The 17,639-nt window shown below is 42.8% G+C and overlaps 1 protein-coding gene across 2 annotated transcripts in view; it reads right to left on the reverse strand.

The window, feature by feature from the left end:
• cdk14 (cyclin dependent kinase 14) overlaps nucleotides 1-17,639 on the reverse strand; it is a 139,653-nt gene that overhangs the window by 42,385 nt on the left and 79,629 nt on the right. For both annotated transcript variants that reach the window (XM_061263847.1, XM_061215568.1), the window contains 2 exons: nucleotides 10,589-10,652; nucleotides 6,588-6,636 (listed from right to left, as the gene is read on the reverse strand). In XM_061263847.1, the coding sequence (XP_061119831.1) occupies nucleotides 6,588-6,636; nucleotides 10,589-10,652 (113 nt within the window). The remainder of the gene's footprint in view (nucleotides 1-6,587; nucleotides 6,637-10,588; nucleotides 10,653-17,639) is intronic.

A 17,639-nucleotide genomic window follows, 5' to 3' on the forward strand; every position in this document is an offset into this window, starting at 1 on the left:
AAGTTTAATTAGTGAGTCTAGGGCAGTCTACTAGCAATTGAATACCACCCCCAATGTTTAACAGTGTAAGCCAATTAAAGTTACTGTATGGTTGTGCACTAAATAGCCAAATGGTGTATTCCAAACAGTGCAGTATACAACCATGCTTCTACCCGACATGACTGAAATGGTAGAGTTATTTAATATTAACCAATAAAGTATCAGTATTTTAACCAATGTCGCATGATGATTCCAGCTACTGAGAAAGTAGAAAAGGAGCCCTTTCATTATATTTAAGTCCACACAATGTTTCATACTGTACATTCACCATGGCTAGTGCAGGCTGTGCTGGAGATACTGTATTTTCTTACTTTAGAACAAAAACCTCCCATATCAGCCATTGCAAAGCCTGCAGATAATTAGAGCTTTCTCCAACTATATAAAATATCCTTCATTATAAACTAAAACCACCAGTGCCAATCAAAAACTGAAATAACATCAATAAACTTCAGAAAGTGAACTATCCCTTTGACCTAATGAGGTCTCACCATGTGCAAACAAAGGCCAAAGACAAATCTTAAAATAAAAATTCCATGTGTGACCTCCATGGCAGAAGACAAGGAAGATCATGCAGAGTTGGTTATCATCATAGATCTAAAACATGCTGCGAGAAAAATGTGTTGATTAATGCATTCTGCACAGCTAATCCCATCAACCTGCGTCAACTCACTGGTGTTTGGAGCAGTTGTGCGGGTGCTAGTCATCTGAGGGAGGGGAAAAGACATGTCTGTGATCAATATCTCCACAATGAAACACAGCATGCAGTAGAAAAGGCCTATGACACGTTCCGGAAGCAAGCGTTCCATCTCCACTCAGGCAGGCAAGACTGCTTCTTTTCTCTTTTTCCCATTACAAAACTACAACGGCGGACTGACTGTGGTAGTGAAACCACCATGGTGTCACACACCGCCTGCTTTCATCCAAAAACATCACCTTCAGTGCTACCTGCCTTTTGTGTTCGACTTAATTCAGCCAAGCAGTTTGGAGGAATGCTTTGTTACCTTGTCAAAACACCAAACTGATTTAGCTGTGCTCAAAAGCCAGAAACCTGTGTAAACATAGCCTGCATGTTCTATTCACAAGGCAGCGCTTCCTGACAACAAGTGTATTCAACCATACACACCACTATACACAGAACAGGGGGCTTGGAGCCAATCCCAGCATGTAGGAATACACCCTGGACAGGTTGCCGATCCAGGACCCACACTCCCACATTCATACCTATGGGCAATTTAGACCTTCCATGCATGTCTTTAGACAGTGTAGTTAAATTAGAGTATGCAGTGGAAACCCACATGGACACAGGGAGAACATGCAAACTCAGAAAGGGCCTCTGTTGGGATTCCGTATCTTCTCGCTGTGCTAGTACAATAAGTGACCAAGTTAATTGGGAAAATATGGATATCAACATGGCAATTTAATGCTTCCCTAAAAAATGAAAACATATGTAAACTATATAATTTTTTATTCTTTAACTATAGTATTGTTCTTTATCCTAAAATACATTCACATAAATAAAAATATATAACACAACAGACATTTTCCATCACTACTACTACTAAAGTACTTTTTTTGTACAAAAAAATACAGGTAGACCCTTTACACAAAATAATGCATGAGACTCAGAGATTTCTCAAACTCCATCGGACTTAATGGGTTTTCCAGGCCCAGAACTAAATCTAGAGAATGAAAATCACTGTTTAACGGTTTGACTGTGAAAACAAGAAGAATGCCCCTGTTATTCCTACTGGTAGAGGGCTCTTGGGTTCTGTATCGTCTTCATCGAAACTTGGCACACAATGAAAGGCTGAAAATAAGCCACAGTAGTTAACATTCCACGGGATTCTTTCTTCACATATTTATTTCCTCATAATACTGGACAGGGTCCAGAGTGATCGGCGAGAGAGGAACACACAAAGTCCACGGCCATGAGAAACACATTTCTGGCACGCCGGACGGTTCCAAACCAGGCCCCTGAGATGGCGGTTATTGGAGGGGTCTGATGAGACACACGCATTCTCTCTCCATTCTGTCTGTCCATCTCCCGGTCTGTCTCTGTTTATAAATGGGCCTGCTCAGAATGGCTGCTGAAAGCACAATGAGATGAATGCAACTGTCTGCCGGCCACTGAGGTTCCATGTGACCCAGAGGCCAGAAAAGAGCCTTTAAAAAGCAGTAGCGTTAATAGCTCTCAGAGTGGCCCGGGTCTGGGCCTGGGTCTTGGCCAGACACATTTAATTCTCTTCTTCATTAGGCTCACGTACTTTACTGTATGCATTTGCTTCAAAGGAAATTGCAGTTGGCCTTGTCTCAAAATTCTGTGGCTTACATGAAAAAACCAACCATTTTCTTAAAAGCGGAAGTAGATCACACACACGCAAAAGGTGGCCTACAAGCAATTCTCCTGCTTCTCATCTCTCAGGATTCTACTCAATTTGTACTACATTAAAACAAATCAAAACAAACAAATTCATTCTGCTAATTAAACCAGTAATTCAGGTTTTCTTGTGCACCACTGAGAGCCGTACATTATTTTAAATATGAATTTAAGTCCATACTTCTTCATATTACTTTTTTAGAAAGACCAGGTCATAGTTTTTCTGGTGTATCTGTTGATAAGGAATGGTTATACACCAATCTTGTCCCACAATGAAATGTGAGTACCTGTGTATCCTACTTTTAGATTTATATTGATACATTTTCATATAAAAGCACACAGGCTTGGGACTTGTTTTTGTTTAAACTACTTCACACTAAAGTAAAGGCCTAATCCACCAAGGACATGTCCCTGGCTAAATAATACTGCTCTCCTTTACTGGAGATAGAGAGACCACAGGATCTGCCCAAACCCATCAGTAGTAACAGCTACAGGCCTTTTTACATAACAGCACTTCAGATGGACTTCAGAAAATGCCACTGCGTCTCAGAACTGGTTTGTCCAGACTGGTGCCATTTATGACCTTTAAGACAAGGAACTCCAATTGCCAACTTATTTCAGGGTCTTTTATGGTACGAAATATTCATCTTGCATTTTTCAAACGGCTATAAAAAATACCAGATATACAGTAGCTATAAGACTTCTGAAACTTCTGAAAAGTAACCCAATGTATATCCCACAGAACAGGTCTAAATCACGAATACATTTTCTGACTTTATAATGCATTGTATGTGAGCATTGGCATAATATCTACACATTACTATGATATACTAAAGTCATGATAGACTAAATCCTTTTCAGAAAAGCAAAGCAAGCAAAATTCCTTCCAAACATATGAATCTCTTCTAAACTACAAAAAAATTAAAAAAACAAAAAAATATATTTTTTCCATTGTGAAGAATAACTGTTCAAAACTTGCATAAAGAAAGTGTCAGAACAATTTGGCTAAAAAGCAAACTGAGCTTCTGCACACAATGCCAAAACAATCATCTCTTATTTCCACAGAACCCAATTTCTAAATTAGAAGCCCACATCATTAGCCGATCTCTGGAGTTTTTCAATATTTAGACGGAGTTACTGATTCAATTATTTACAGCGCAGCTCCCAGGCGCTGTGTTGCACGGCTGAGACCGGGGATCAAGCGCATGGATTTTTACTGAACAATCACAGTTCTGCACAGTAGGAGCCTGGCAGAACACATCCATTGAAGTCTTTCTCCCAGGAAAAAATTGGCTTTATTCTTTTTTCTTTTGTTTCATTTTTAAATGCATTTACAATCCTCAATTATTTTCCCCATCTCCATATGCCTATTTAGGTTTAGGAGCCGTGGTGAATTATTCAGCAGTCTCGCCCAGCGGCCCGCACTGACTGGCACACAGGGGAAGGCTTGCTGCTTCCTGGGGTAAAAAAAACCCGCAGAGCGGGTCAACCGCCCGGCCGACTGCGCGACAGACGGGGGGTTGGGTCCATTAGGACAGGTCAAAGGTCGAATGGCTCCCAGCGCAGGATCAAACTTCAGACTGTGGCGCGACTGTACAGCAGCGCACTGCTGTGAACAACTCGCCCATTTACTGCATGACCGTCTGACCCCCCCTCTCAGATTCCAGACGGATGCCACACAGCGCGAGGGGGCAAAGAGAAAGATCTTTCACTCTACCACCAATCCGGCACCACAGCAGCAACCATGCTGCTGTTTCTGAAAGGCTTCCTCGATATCCAGCTGGAGTGATCAGGTGGGTCTGACTGGGAGAGGGCCCGACTTGTAGTTTTCACTACCTATAAATTCTGGGGGGGAAGGGGGACTTATCTGACTGGAGCAACATCAGCATTTACATTGTTCCAATATAGAAAATTTGTCTGGGTACGCTTTGTCCCACTGCATTGTGGGAAATAGGAAAGGGTTCTGTGTTTGCTCTCTAGCCCGGGGGTCATGATAGTATCTCAAGGCAGAATGAACAGTCCGGCCCGTCAGAGCATGCACCCCGTGTATTTCCCTCTATCTTTCACCTACTCAACACGTTCAGTTTAGCACGATGCTTCCATGCGCCTAATGCACAGGACAGCTCGCAAACAACAGTGCTGATTAAAAGTCAGCTGTGGACAAATGTTAATAATGTTAATAAAAAAAGATGATTTGTACATTAACATTTATATTATGCCACATAAGAAAGAGCAACATAAAATCTAACACCGTCTTGTACCACATATTCTTGCTATAGTCAACAGATCTTTCAGGTATGATTTATTTCCCTGTTTCTCTGTGAGGAATAAAGGGAAGGGCTTGCAGGACAGGTTTGTGTTTAAAAACACACACATTCGACATCATTGCTCAAAATGCAAATGGTCTTGTTTTAACCTCTCTGAATTTACTTACAGTAGAGTCCTCTTTATGGCAGTTATGTTACAGTATGTGCATACCTGGATTATGTGCATGAAGTCAGAATGGCCCCAAGCAGACACAATTACGAGGAGGGGAGTGCGTTTAAAAACACAGCAAGCAGTAAATTTTAGGTTCCTGTGGGCCTTGGTTACACAATTCTCTAAAGGTAAATCACAATAAAGAGTATGACAGTAGAGTAAGAACATTCAAGGACTGGGATACTTCAACAGTCATTGAGTACGACAGCATTAGGACATTAAGATTCTAGAAACTGTACAGAGAAGCCATGAAAACATTTTTAAGTAAATTTGAATATACTGAGCACTTAGCTCAGACAGTTGCAGGCATCCTGCTCCCTGTATCATTCTCCATTTGAGGGTATCCTGAATAGCAAAGATACCTTACTATATACCTTAAAGAGTTTTTATCTGTGAGTGTGTGTGAATGGGTGTATGAGAAGTTGTACAGCACAATGGATAAAGACGCTATGTAAATGCCTACCATACCATACCATTATCTTAAAGTAAGCCTTATTCTGTCCCAAAGGTGGACAATGTTATTAATAGATCAGTTAGGGTTGTATGGCAGTGATGCACTGGACTACAGCTTCCCCAAATTCAATATCCATACTGATGGAGAAACGTCCGGACAAACCTTCTAAAATATGCTGCTATACTAAACGTGCACACATACATAGAATGTATTACCACCAGGTCACATGAAACAATACACTTTTGTGGTTCATGCTGTACTTAGGGCCATGCTATTAAGCCAGATGGGAATTCTGGAAACAAACATTTTCTTATTGGTTTCTGCCAATTAATTAGCACAAACTAAGAAAGATATGGATCTATTATCTATTAATCTATTTTCAATTGACACAAAGAAATACAAATGAATCTTTAGCCAAAAAAATACAAATCCTGAATCAACCTTTTGTATTTATGAAAAGAAAAACATAACGGTTTGGCACCTCTGGAAAAACTAGCTTCACACATAAATAAATATGCCCTTAAGAACCACTGACCCCACTGAGCTAAAACAACAGCAAAGCACAGAAATCACTCAATTCGTCACACCTCTAAAAACAGGATCACTCCCCTCACCCACTCCAGACTCACATCCCCAATGTTTAGAGTGGAAATCAGCAGAGTGCCCACAGAAAAGCTTGATTAACATGCAGGACTTCAGTGTTTGGGGGGGGGGGGGGAGGAATCGGTCTACGAAACCACTAATAAGTGGAGAGAATGTGAGTGAGTTCTCAGATTAGCTCCAGCTGGTTGTTTTGTTGACCCTCGGAGAGGGTGACCTTACATGTGGTTGGGAAACGTCAGTTCCTCCCGCTATGGCCATGAAAACTCAATGGGCCGCAGACATTCCACACGCTGTAGGAAACACACGCTGAGGCGGAGATGTAAAGATACTTTCGCTTAAAAAAGAACACCAATTCAGCCAGGCTACTTCTGCAGATGAAGTATGTGCAAAACAGGGTGATTGCCCTGTTAGACACCGTTTCTGCATTAATGTGTCACCGGGTGGACTGCAGAATGAGAAGAAGCACCAGCCAGTATTATGTTTCACTGAGCCTCTGCTGAACTTACAGAGGAGTCCGTGACAAAGCTGCCACTTGCAAATTTTTTCCAAATTTGGAAAACCATGTAAATGGGTTAGGAAGATATATGGCTCTAGATGTCAATGAGAGATACTGTCAGTTAGGAAAAGAAGACTTACTTGTTCCAAGCCTGCCTCAGCTTCTTTGGACTGTACACGGTAAACCGATCTGTAAAAGAGAAAGTGTTACGGTTATTTTCACATTCGGCAAATTAAACATTACATCAGGGTCACAACTTTTTCTTTTTTAATTAACAAAACACTGCAGCCATATTTACTGTGCTACAAGACAAATAACCAAAAATGAATCTTAATTTTTTTTTTCAGACACTAAGCTCTCCTTCTGTATTGTTTAACTTACAGGGGTAAATGTATACAGGCCTAATACAGACAGAGATATAGGTAACTGCCAAAATAAAGGAAACATAAACCACAGTATCTGTTTTTGGACTGTCCTTGGCCTTAGATTGGTATTAGCAGTCAACTGATTTTGAGTTTCCTTGCATCTCAAAGTACAGACATCAAGGCCAAGAAGCATGTAGTTTCGGCTAAACTTTCTCCTAGTTGATGATGTCTTTTCCTCAGACTTTATCACCAACATCAGCTTGAACACTGTTCCTCATTAAAGATCAGCAAGTTCAGCAGTATTTGTCACTGAAGCTCCTGTCAAACATGCACCCTTCTTCAATGTCACTGAGATCTCTTATACTACTCATGGTAGCCAAAATAAAGGGCACCTGGGCCTGCCCAGCATTCTGAAACACAACCGTGAGGATGCTGAGATGTTAACTGCTTAGTTCATTCAAATACAGCATCTGGAAGAACCCGCTTTCAATATACTTTGTATTCCTCGTTTACAAAGTGTTAGTTTATTTATTTTATTCTAGAATTACAGTACAGAAAGTGCTGTGAGAGGAAATTAAACTCTTGACCACATGGGGAGATTTATATATGGCCTGAAGCCACTCTACAGACGGCACCACACAGTCTCCCAAAATTAATAATGCTAATGCTAATACTGAAATAATTACTCCCTTTGAGCTGTGCGTATGATACAGTAAGAATTTACACTTCAAAATGGAATTTACTGTTTTTTCACAGACCTGAAAAACAGGTCAGCTTCTTGAGACCCCTCAGCTGGTGTTGGTTTTCGCATGGCCAGGCAAAGGCTAACAAATTGGCTTCAACGACCCGACACCAAACTGCCGGGCAATGAAGCAAGTCGAAAAAAAAACAGCAGTCCTAATTCCTACTCATGTGCGTGTATGTGTGAACACAGTTCATTGCCCTCTCACACGACACAGCAAATAGACTCAACACATCCCTGTAAACTAGCCACCCATCAGGTGACGTCCTCCAGCTCCCCTCCATCATGGGCTCAGTGGCTGGCTGCCCATGACTACCCCAGCCCCGCAGGACTGCGAGGCTCCAGCCAAAACACAGCCCGCCAGCACCAGCAAACATGGCACACTGCCCAGAGTGGAAAGAATGTTCAGGGTCTGAATTCTGATCATCAAATCATATAAAGATGGGAGTTTTCATTGGCTGTGCTCGGATGTTCTCCGTCTCCTTGGAGAGTCTCCTGTCAGCAGCAGAATCAGAGGCCAAGACGGGAAGGGGCTTAGGATAGTGAGACTGGGGAGAGAGGCGGGAAGAACAGAGGGAATCATAGTATTACAGGGTATTACAGATATAGAGTAGGGCAGTTGGAATGATGGTCTGGGGTTTTACTGATACAGAGTGGGGCAGTAGGAATGAAGCACTGGGGTATTAAGTAAGGAGTAGGGCAGTAATAGCAAAGGCTTGGGGTATGACGAGCATGGGCATTTTACTTTTCAATCCGTTTGTGTTTATCTTTTACGCCAACATTAATGCACAGGACAAACTATTTGCATTGTACATTTTAGAACAGTGCATGGCACAGTGATAATGTAGCAAACAGTTCCAAACAAAATATTTAAGCAACTGTGCATGTGGGGGGGGTGTATACAACATTGCTTTAGTATTGTTCAGGTTGAAACTTTAGTATTTATTGTGAAAGGAAGCTGAAGTGAGAATGTGCATTAGGCCACAGTGCCCTCTGCTGTCTGAGAGAACAGCAGCTGCTTCAGACAAGTGGTGACAGAGGACTGCACCACTCGACATTTCTCACCAGCTACAGCACCATGTACGGTCTCGGGCTATTAAGCTTCATTACCTTGTAAACGAACCCCAGCCAATCAAAACTTAATTAGATTAACAGCTTATTAACAGTAATCAATTGTAATTCAAATTGCATCGATGATAAATCTCTTACTCTTGCACAAATACATCTTTAACAATCATCTTACTGAAATGATGCAAAAGACATTAGAAAAGAACCTGGAACTGAACTGTCATATTTGAGGTTAATTTCAGAGACAAGAAGTTGGGTGCATGAAATATGCTATAACGAACAGCAACGTGAGCCAGGATGAACTGACAGACTCGATTAACAGGAGTGCAACACTGCAAGAACGCAAAATTCAAATATAATGATATTACATTATGGAGAAGTGTAAATGTATCAGTAATAAAAATAATTTAATTGAAAAACAAATAAATAAAAAAGAATCTCATAATCAGTTGTGCCAACTTTAGAGAACTCCCCAGGTAAACATTTGATTCTTCAGGAGGACTAAAAAATAACCAACATACAGCATCTCCTAAAAATGTTGTTCTTTGGGGAACCGGTAACATTTTTTTATGACATTGACCTGATTACAACCTGACAGCTTTGTACTTACTATAAGAATTTAAGTAATTATCAGTGGATTTTCAATTGCATTTTCAAGTGAGCACACTGCAGACCCTCTCTGTCACCAGACACACCAAGTGGTCCAGGGCATGACCTTGTGGTCAAGGACAACTGCAGGTCTGAATCAGGGGTGGGACCCTGCATTGACAGCCGTGAGCAAAGTATTTAGCATACAGTACTTATCCAGCACCGTAAAATGATCACTGAAAAACATTACGCATGTTACTCGCACTGAATAAGCGTTTCAGAGAAGCGAGAAATATATATATATTGTTATCCAGCTTTCTGCCACATTCTGAATTCCCCAGAGAAGCACCACTTAATAAGAGTAAAGGCAGAGTGAGACTTCATGACGCACACAAAACAATGGCCAACCACGCTCACAAACACTGCCTCTTTTCGGCCAATCAAAATATTTTGCTCTCCATAGTGACTCATTTTGTTCAAAGAGTCACGGATAACGCACGACAGCCCTGCCATTTTGTTTTTTATTAACTCTCACTCTCCGAACCCTATTAGACGCTTAACTAACCGTATTAGGAGTAATGGGAATATAAGTTTATGCAGACAAGTAGCACAAATGGGACTCCTTTACAGGAAGGAGATCAATTACTCCCCTTATTTTCCCACATTGCTCACAACGCAATGTTGAGCTCAATTAATGACATTTCGGGAGGGACCGAGGACCCAAGTTCACGGTATTTCACGAACACGTCTGAACCAGCAGCGCGGTACGGCGACGGACCGGAGGACGGGAAAGCCCCACTGTGGCGCTGGCTTCGCTGAGATCATACGGAGAAGCGGCGGGCTAATTAGCCGCCAGAGACGACGCAGAGCTTCAGCAGGGCTTCAGGAGGGCTTCAGCAGGGCATTGGCCTTCCTGCAGGCTGTCAGCTTCTGCCCTGGATCTGGCGCGGCTCTGTGTTCAGATTAAATCTGCAGCGCTGCATCCCTTTCCAATAATTACCCCTCTGGGGGGAGGGGGGGGGGGGGGTCATGCGTGTAACTTTCACTACATTTCTTCTGTCCTGGCTCTTTTCAAGACGCCCTATGTCTACAAATAGCCACAAAGTGGTGTGGCAGCTCAGGCACGACGTTGGAGCATAGCAGGGATCAAACCTTTGACAGGAAGATGTTTGTGCCTTTTAAGCCGGGGTAATTAGAGTAATTCACAGATAGAAATCAAGCTACATGAGCGGGTTTTAGTTATGTCGGCCTCAGGCTAAAGCGTCTGACAAGCAAGAGAAATTAGGCGTGTGTAAGAAATGTTGGGGGTGTTTTGTGCTGACTGACAGCGAGATGAACAGCTGAAACAGGCAGTAGTCAAAGCGGAGGGACTACACACCTGGTTTGAAATGAGGCAGGGAGTGGACACCTGGCCACGTGTCTTCAGAAGGCGTACCCAGGACCTACAAGGACAAGGATCACATTCTGTAACACTGGACCCAACAATGACCAATATAACACTCAATCATCCAGCACCTACAATGACAACACATTCCAGAACGACACAGAGGTACAGTAGAAGCACATTAGATACCGTCACCCAAGGAACAATGGTAAAAAAAGAATGGTGTTACATGACATGTTACAGTATACCACAAAGACATGTACTGTAAACCTCTCTTTTTAAGAACACTCTTCAAAAGCAAGGTCAGCTTTAAATCATGAGGCTATGGCAGCTGGGAAAAACAGGGCAGTGTGAAAACAGCTCCTAAAAACAGCGTGTATACATTGCAGTATCGCAGTTTCAAACAAAATGTGTTCCTAATGTCATTATGTCAACGTACATGCTTCCTGTTGGTACTCATTACTTGTTAGCAACCGTCTCTGGGATAATATGGTTTAAGTCAGCATAGCCTGTCCATGGAATCCAGTACACTCAAATGGGAATCAAAACGGGACAACAGGAAGTGGATATTCTTCCAGAAATCTGATGCGGCATCTGAACACGAGACAGAGAGAGGAAACTCTGAGCTGTTGCTCTGCCAGATCTGGAGTGTGAGCTGGTGTTTATCTGAAGCTGAAGTGGCCTGACTGCCCTAGTTGGGAGAGGAGCCCAGTGGAGAAGCACTATGCTCAGCCTCATGGGGCATCTCTGAGCACATAGCTTAATTAAAACCAGCCCAGACACCTCCACCACAAACGGGGGAGAGAAGGAACAGAGAGAGGGAGAGGGAGGGAGGGAGAGAGAGAGAGAAAGGAAGAGAGAGGAAGAGAGACAGAGAGAAAAAGAGGGAGGGGGGAGAGACAGAGAAGTAGAGAGAGCGACAGAGAAACAGAGAGAGGGAGAGAGAAGAGAGAGAAAGAGAGAAAGAGAGACAGAGAGAGAGGGAGAGAGAGGAGAGAGAAAGAGAGACAGAGAGAGAAAGAGAGGGAGAGTGAGGGAGAGAGGAAAGAGAGACAGAGAGAGAAAGAGAGAGAGGAGAGAGGGAAAGAGAGGAGAGAGACAGAGAGAGAGGAGAGATAGAGATAGAGAGAGAGGAGAGAGAGAGGAGAGTGAGAGAGAGTACACTGGTAGTGAGTGACAGGACCCCCCACGCTGAGTGCCTCGGCCCTGGCAGAGAGAGGGCCCTTGAAAGGAGACCCCTCTGACAGCGGGCGGCATCCCCCCAGCACTGGCTGATTAACGCCACGGCCACAAATCAGCCCAGCTCCCCACAGCCACAATCTGTACAGCTCCCCACAGCCACAATCTGTACAGCTACCCACAGCCACAATCTGTACAGCTCCCAACAGCTACAATCTGTACAGCTCTACACAGCCACAATCGGCACAGCTCCCAACAGCTATAATCTGTACAGCTCTCCACAGCCACAGTCTGTACAGCTCTACACAGCCACAATCGGCACAGCTCCCAACAGCTACAATCTGTACAGCTCCCAACAGCTACAATCTGTACAGCTCTACACAGCCACAATCGGCACAGCTCCCAACAGCTACAATCTGTAAAGCTCTCCACAGCCACAATCGGCACAGCTCCCAACAGCTACAATCTGTACAGCTCACCACAGCCACAATCTGTACAGCTCTACACACCCACAATAGGCACAGCTTCATCAGGTCAGAGGAATCCAGCCAAACCTGCCTTCTGAAGGCCTACTGAACACCAGCAATCAAGCAAAACTAACAGGGCCTGCGAACAGAAGCTGGCTTTGACAGGTCGGCACAGAGCTGGAGCTCCCTTTTAATACAGACTGAAAGTACACAATCAGAGACGAGAAATGTGTCCATTTATGTTGGCACACCATGTCCAGGCTTTCAAATTTAGAATACCCCCCCCCCCCCCCAAAAAAAAACAGTATTACTGCAGCAATATCAAAAATGAGGTTGAAGGCAGATTCCAGATGGGCCCATTGGTAGCGTTTAGGCACGGCGTATTTCATAACGCTGCGATTTTCTGCTTCGCTGCTGGTCCTCTCGTCTGTGGTGTCTATAACAGGAAGGTGGACTGGAGACGGAAAATGTGTTTGAAATTGACGGCGTTGGCAGGGATGCAGAAGAGGGGATACGGAAAGGCTGTGGAGGTGGGGTCTGCGGTTGGGTTCAAAGACAAAGCCGGAATTACCGGGGTCCAAATCCATGTCTGCAAAAAGTTGTGATGAGCCAGACTCTGTGTGAGGTGGAGACACAGGGCTGTGTGTGTGTGTGCGCATGTGTGTTGGTGTGTGTTCATATGTGTGAGTGTGTGTGTGTTTGCACATCAAAGTTGCTCAACTACATTGCATTAAACAGTCAGGAATTATTTAAAAATGATTTTGGATTGGATGGATTTGACAAGAGAAAAACAAACATGCTCTAACTGGTAAAGACATAGTGTAGTACAGTGAAGAAGAGAGCAAGTGAGCAGATTCAGCTACCGATACTGTACAGATCTATTAGCTTCTATGGCACACAGCAGCAGTCTAACAATATCGCAGTAATATTATCATGTTCATTAGACACGATCACAGAAATAGTTACTGCATGTGACCTCGGACAGATCAGAGCAGTCTCCATATTATAAGTGAATTTCAGCATAATGATAAAATCTTTGAAAATGGTGTAACTGGATGATATGCTAAGGTTAGATATATGGTTTCGTTAAAAGGAGACCAAGTTATTATCTTTAAGCCTTTCTACAAAGCTGACTTTAAATATGCTTAGTTTAACTTTAATGATCTGCTCTGAATGAACATGACCACTGAAATCATGAAAGCTCTGAAATGCAGTTCAGGATTAATGCAATCTTCCTAACTCAAGTCAGATTTATGGAGTGCGATCATTGTTGAATGTTTGCCACAGGCAGAACATGTGTTTCTCCTTCAGTTTTCCTACAGGCGAGTAATGCTTCACGACAGTAAAATGTACTGTCATAATAATACCATAAAGCATATATGCCTCTGATGTTTTTTTTATTATTACTCTTGGCCCTCATTCTTTTTTGTTATACGATTATTGCTTTCAGTTTTTAAAACTGATTTTGCTGTGTAAACTAGGTTTTTCAAAATGACATAGTCCAACTTTATTTTAAAAAGTCTGTGAAGTACTTTGCTCTCTTGCAAGAAAAGCACAGAATGAACCAAGTTATTAATAGTACAATCATGTCATATCATTTCAGCAGTGTTAACTGTTGCGCCTGATGTTCACTCAAGTCAGAAATAAAAATGTTAAAAAATATCCCACAAATAGCAACATTTGTCCCTCAGTGCAATTATTCTGAAGAGATTAGCTTCAATTTCAACAAATCGGCCTTTCTTTTCTAACAAAAAAACCCTAATGTAAACATCTGAATCATGACTTATTCATCCATAGCCCATAATAATTTCCATCTTAATGAGAAAATCCTAGTTTAGCTTGGAGGAAAATTCAGAATTGTATTACTTTGTGAAATCAAAAGAAATACAAAACAAAACAAATTACTTTCTATTAAACTAAATAAATAAACATTACAACATTTTTTTAATTCCTTAAATCCAGCAGAGGGCAGTAGAGAACTGTAAATACAACAGCAGTCTGCAAACTGGAATACTTCAATGACAGTCAATGACATTCAGCAGCACAGCCAAACAGAATCATACTGTGGCTAGAATATACCGTAGATGTTCATTTTCACACATGTGTGTACTGTCAGTTATCCCCTAGTAAAACCCATTGATTTTAACCCAGAAACTAAAAAATGCAAGAAAATGTATTTGTTTCTGTTTGGCTATTGCAACTTGAGTTAAAAAAGTACTGAATAACAGACACACAGGGTATGGATATTCACAAGCCTAACACGCACACGCACACACACACATGCACACACACACACACTTGTTTAAGCTGTGGAAGCACGGGGGAGAAGGAGGTGTGTTAAAGTGACTTCAGCCCCACACAAAGGGTGATTATCCCATCTGCCTGTCAGCCAAACACCTCCCCTTCCTCCGGGCCTCCGGGGGTGGCAAGTGAAATTAGCCCCCCCCCCCCCCCAAAAAAAACTCCCCTTATCCTCCCAGTGGGGGACCACTCACACTCTTAATTACAGCACACACAAACACCATCGGTCACTGCAGTGCGGAGTGCCCTGACCGCTCCATCATCGCGCACGCTGTCAGGAATTCATTACACCGCGGGCCTGCTTAATCCATCACAGGTGAACTGCGGCAACCCTCCCAAAACGGCGGACGCAGCTGGGCTGACGTCTCGCTAACGTAGCGCGCCCGTTTGGGGCTCCCGCCCGGGCCCCCGCCCATGACTGCAGCCTCAGCTAGTTATAACCCTAATGATACGTTACCCCTCCTTGGAGCCTACTCTGAGCACTGTGACAGTGCGTGTACTCTTCTGCAGTTACACTTCATCCTGCCATTTCTGGGGGACGGTTACATCACCTCAGACCTACTCTGGGGCTGGGGAGAGCCAGAGATTACTCACGCAGTGTGCGGACTCCACCAGTCTGAACTGCAGCACTAGCCACACACCCACTCCCCTCAGCGACACCAATATCCTGCTTATTAAAAATGGACATACACATGGACTTTCCTGCAAGTCCATATTATAAAAGTCTTTGTTATAAAATGTGGCTTTACTTTCCGGGTTAATATTGAGAGAGCACGTGCCACAGCAATGCAAGAACAACACACTTTATTATTTTATCTTATTATTTTAAACTTACTTTATCAATGGGCTGAGATGAAGAATATCAAGAAGGAACAAACATTTATGGAACAAAGGAGCATGTGTGACCAGGCAGCAGAGACCAACCAGCACAGTAAATGAGTGGTTTTATCTCTTTGGGGGAATGTGAGAGCCTGTTTGTCCCCTCTGATTGGAATCGTGTGGACGAATGGTATTTAGCACAGCTGGTATAATTGCATGTTGTATATTTAAAAGATGGTGACAGAGGAGGAGGCACAGATGTACCAGTGCCTCGCTAGTCAAACAGTGAAATACCCTTTGAAATAAATATGGCTTGGATTCAATCAAAACTTTTCCATAACTTTAAGTTACAATAAACTGCAGGCATTATTCCCCACCACAAACACATACTGTACTGGGTAATTAGTTTTGATTACTGCTGAACTCATCACAATGCTCTTAAAAAATATGCATTTAATTGCCAGTTATTGATAAGTAAAATGCTGATTTAACGCAGCCAATGATGAGGTGCTTAATAATGATTTTTCTAAATTAAGCAATTAAACCAGCAGAATTACATTTGAAAATGTACGACAGGCAGTAAACCTAGGATTTAAGATATCCTTCTGATATTCTGAAAGCTATTCCAGGACTGACTTGGACTGAGCCTAGGCCTATGGGCATTGAGAAGACCTGAAGACCTTACAATCTTAACACAGCAAGGACATTTACTCAGTAATAACTACAGAATCCTATATTTTACAACTTTATATAGTGACAACAACTGGACGACTGCTTGAAAAAACTGCCTTCATAAACAAAACAACAACCACACCCCCACCCCCCCAAAAAAAAGGTAAGAGCACAAATCTAATAGCGGTTGAGAACAATATGTGGACAAGTATGACCCTGCTGCACTATAAAAAGGCCTTTACGTCGACGGGTTGGCTATCCGAGAGCGTTATCCTCCTCAATTACCCCATGGCATCCTGGGTAACGATCAGTAATCTGGCAGAATTGGCATTCAGCGGAGACATTAGCAGATGAAGTGTATCAGGTTACACCAGGGGCATGCTCCGACAGCTCTTAAAAGCTGGTCAGCACGCGCAATTAAGCCGCTATGACCGGACAGATTTAGAAAGGAGACGACCGGATCGGCATGGAGCGGAATGCACGCACCCTCCTTAACCTTACTGTAAAGGACAGGGGGCCAGAGAACAGAGCCAGAGTGGGATGAACTGAGTGTGTGTGTGTGTGTGTGTGTGTGTGTGTTGGGTCGGTCAAGTTAGAGCGAGGACAACCAAGTCCCGCCTGACGTGCCGTTATTGGCGAACAGGCCGAGGGCTGAGGGTGTTGATGGATCTCCATCGCAGGCCTGCATGTCAGCCGCTGCATGCATTATTGATGCGGGTTTTTAATGCCTTTTGAAGCGGGAGAAGAAAGAAGGGGATTAGGGCACCATCTGAATGTCAGCCTCTTTGTGCCACACTTCTGAGAGAAAGGAGACGTACAGCACATCTGCAGTGGGGGGGGGGGGTTCTGACGCTTCACCGCTGGCAGAGACAGGTGTGATCAAGGGCGCGGTGTTCGCGCTATTCCTGTCCCGTGTGCAGCCCGTAATGTACAACCCCAAATAAAACTGGAGACTACACGACCGAACCGCAGCTCATAAACAGACATGATAATTCACTATAACCAGCCTCAGCAAGGGATTCCCTTTAAAATTTGGGCAGGAGAAGGCCACAGCCTTAGTCAGGCAGCAGGTGGACTGCAGGGAGCAAGGGGAGACACATTAGCGTGACCGATCTGCAGTAACAAGGGAATTGCATTTAAATGTAATCATTAAATTATGATCCAAAAAAGTGAAACATTACATTAAATCTATACAATGATAGATTATAGCCCTAGAACATGCAACCGCATATGAAGACAAAATTCATAGTTATTAGAGCAGCGAGAGAATGTGATTTCCTTGAGCGTTCCTTGAGAATGGGAAACTGCAGCAATAACAGACTCAGATAATACAATTTGAGGACAATAATTCATCATGTACCAATGTGTGTGGTACTATATTAGTAAATTCTACATCATTAACTGGCTGGTTTGTATTAACTTAACTTTCATATTTCATTATTTAGCTATTGGAAAGTAAATCATACATTTTATCCAGCTCAGCATGCAATGAAGTGAAACAATAAAAAATAGACAATTCAACAGTATTATTATTTGAAATACTACAATTCTTATATGACCACAGTGATTTTAGTGTATTATGTATTAGGCTGAATACAATTCTCGAT

Source organism: Conger conger, chromosome 1 (assembly GCF_963514075.1).
Source record: "Conger conger chromosome 1, fConCon1.1, whole genome shotgun sequence".
Classification (NCBI taxonomy): Eukaryota; Metazoa; Chordata; class Actinopteri; order Anguilliformes; family Congridae; genus Conger; species Conger conger.